The sequence below is a fragment of the Vollenhovia emeryi genome, unplaced genomic scaffold (assembly GCF_000949405.1).
Source record: "Vollenhovia emeryi isolate VEMERY1.0 unplaced genomic scaffold, V.emery_V1.0 DF944864.1, whole genome shotgun sequence".
NCBI lineage: Eukaryota > Metazoa > Arthropoda > Insecta > Hymenoptera > Formicidae > Vollenhovia > Vollenhovia emeryi.
The window spans coordinates 1-2,364 of NW_011961502.1; the positions used below are offsets into that span (position 1 = coordinate 1).

The window sequence follows — 2,364 nt, forward strand, 5'->3', positions numbered from 1 at the left end:
ATACACAAAACACACTGTTCTATAACTGCATCTAACATAATTTGTGAACGGCACTTCAAGAAAGAATTTCTTTCTGGACTAAAACGAAAAAGATTAAAAATAAATGCAGTACCAACGGAATTTTTACAAGTAGATCCATTGGAAGAACTAAATGCTCTAATAAATTTATGTAAGTAGTTATTATACATGTAAATATTATTTTTTATTAATACAAATTCATACATAATCTCAAATTTACAATTTTGAAATAATATTACTAGACGGACAAGTCAAGGCTGGTTGCAGAGATGGTATGTGTTTGGTGTACGCGTATGTTTACTACAAATATATTTTTTGTAATAAAAATGTTCATAAAGTACTTATTTTGACAGAAATAGCTGTAAGAGAAGACGCAAGTTCCAGCATTACACCTGATGTGCACATTGCGTCTAACCCTGCAGAAGGTATAATATGTATCTAATGCACGTATTAAGTCGCCACGAATGTTATAATGAAAATGTTAACACAATATACGTTTTGACAGAAATAACTGTAAGAGAAGACGCAAGTTCCAGCATTGTACCTGATGTGCACATTGCGTCTAACCCTGCAGAAGGTATGTATCTAATGCACGTATTAAGTCGCTACGAATGTTATAATGACAATGTTAACACAATATTCGTTTTGACAGAAATAGCTGTAAGAGAAGACGCAAGTTCTAGCATTGCACCTGATGTGCACATTGCATCTAACCCTGCAGAAGGTATGTATCTAATGCACGTATTAAGTCGCTATGAATGTTATAATAAAAATGTTAACACAATATTCGTTTTGACAGAAATAGCTGTAAGAGAAGACGCAAGTTCCAGCATTTACAGCGTAAATGCATGTGTTGTACTTGACCCTGCAGAAGGTATATATTCTGTGCGCATGCATGCCAACAATTTTGGTTTAAAAAATACTAAAATATTACTTGTTTTTGCAGAGACGATGCATATAAATGATTATATTACTACAAATGAGTCAAATAATCAAGAATCACAAATAAACATTCTTAAAGCAGATAATAAACGGTTGACAGATCTTGTGCAATCATTGAAAGATGATTATACTAAAAAATTAAAAAATCAGGCAGATATGTTTCACCATTTGTTACGGGAGCAGAAGAATGTTATGAAAAAAAAACTAACATCTGCTTTAATGAAAGGAAAATTATTGAATCGGCAAAAAAAAAGATTAAATGCAAAGATGACTGAGCTATTAAAAAAAGCCAAGGAGAAAAAAATATTACATGAAGAATCTTATGATATTTTAAATAGTGAGTTTGAAAGTACATTTAAACACATCGTACAAAATGAAAAATTAAACAAAAATAGAGTGTGTCAAGGCAAACGGTATAAGGAAGAGGTAAAAAAATTTGCATTGACGCTATATTATCATTCTCCTAAAGCTTATTACTTTTGTCGGTATGTATGCATGTTCTTTTATTTCATCCATCAACATTTCCGCACTCTACTGGTAAAAGATCTGCATTTTTCCTAAAATCTCAGGCAATATATATGTCAAAAGGATGGCTCATAGATGTGTGTTTTCGGCATAGACATGTAAAAGATAGACTGCTTATGAGGCAGTGGAACCCTAGGTGGGGGCATCCTCCTGAGGGAAAAGGACAAGATCAATTTATTTGGGTATCTGTCTTCCTCTAGTGGGCGTGATCTAAAACGTCACCTGCGTACCGAATTTAATTGGTCCACTTCCTTATGCATTTGCTTATAGACCAGTCAAATTCGTCATGCATATGCTTATGCACTTATGCAAAAGTGTGTGCTCCCCGCTAAAAGACAGATACCCAAATAAATTCATGTTGTCTTTTTCCCTCAAGAGGACATTCCCCACTACCTCATAAGCAGTCTATCTTTTATATGTCTATGGTTTTCGGACATCTTTATACATTATATATGTATTTACTGAGATGCTACTGTTATTTTATTATTAATGTGATGATTTTTTCTTTTTATCCATTTATATTAACTTTAATACTTTCCAAAAATATTAACTGTCTTACATTAAACATGAAATTATGTTTAAATATTAATGTTATGAACTTTTTACATATATACACATGCGCACGCCTGTGTGTGTATGTGTGTGTGTGTGTGTGCGTGTGTGTGCGCGCGCACGTATTTTTTATGCATGTTTGAATGTATATCAAATTTGATTATCATCTTGTAACAGATTGTCCTATATTCACTCATCATTTTTAAGTACTATTTACTTCATTAATTCTTTTTTCTTAAAATTTACAAGTTTTATATATAGATACAAAGACTAACAAGATCTACTATCACATTAATATTTCATTGCTTATAATAAAATTAAATATAA

At 31.9% G+C, this 2,364-nt stretch overlaps 1 protein-coding gene across 1 annotated transcript; it reads left to right on the top strand.

The window, feature by feature from the left end:
* The first annotated feature begins 6 nt into the window (after positions 1-6).
* LOC105562481 lies at positions 7-1,579 on the top strand. Its single transcript, XM_012013359.1, has 7 exons — positions 7-169; positions 261-290; positions 372-443; positions 524-595; positions 671-742; positions 818-892; positions 965-1,579. The coding sequence occupies exon 7, from the start codon at positions 970-972 to the stop codon at positions 1,519-1,521; it is 552 nt and encodes a 183-aa protein (XP_011868749.1). The 5' UTR covers positions 7-169; positions 261-290; positions 372-443; positions 524-595; positions 671-742; positions 818-892; positions 965-969; the 3' UTR covers positions 1,522-1,579.
* The last annotated feature ends 785 nt before the right edge of the window (positions 1,580-2,364 follow it).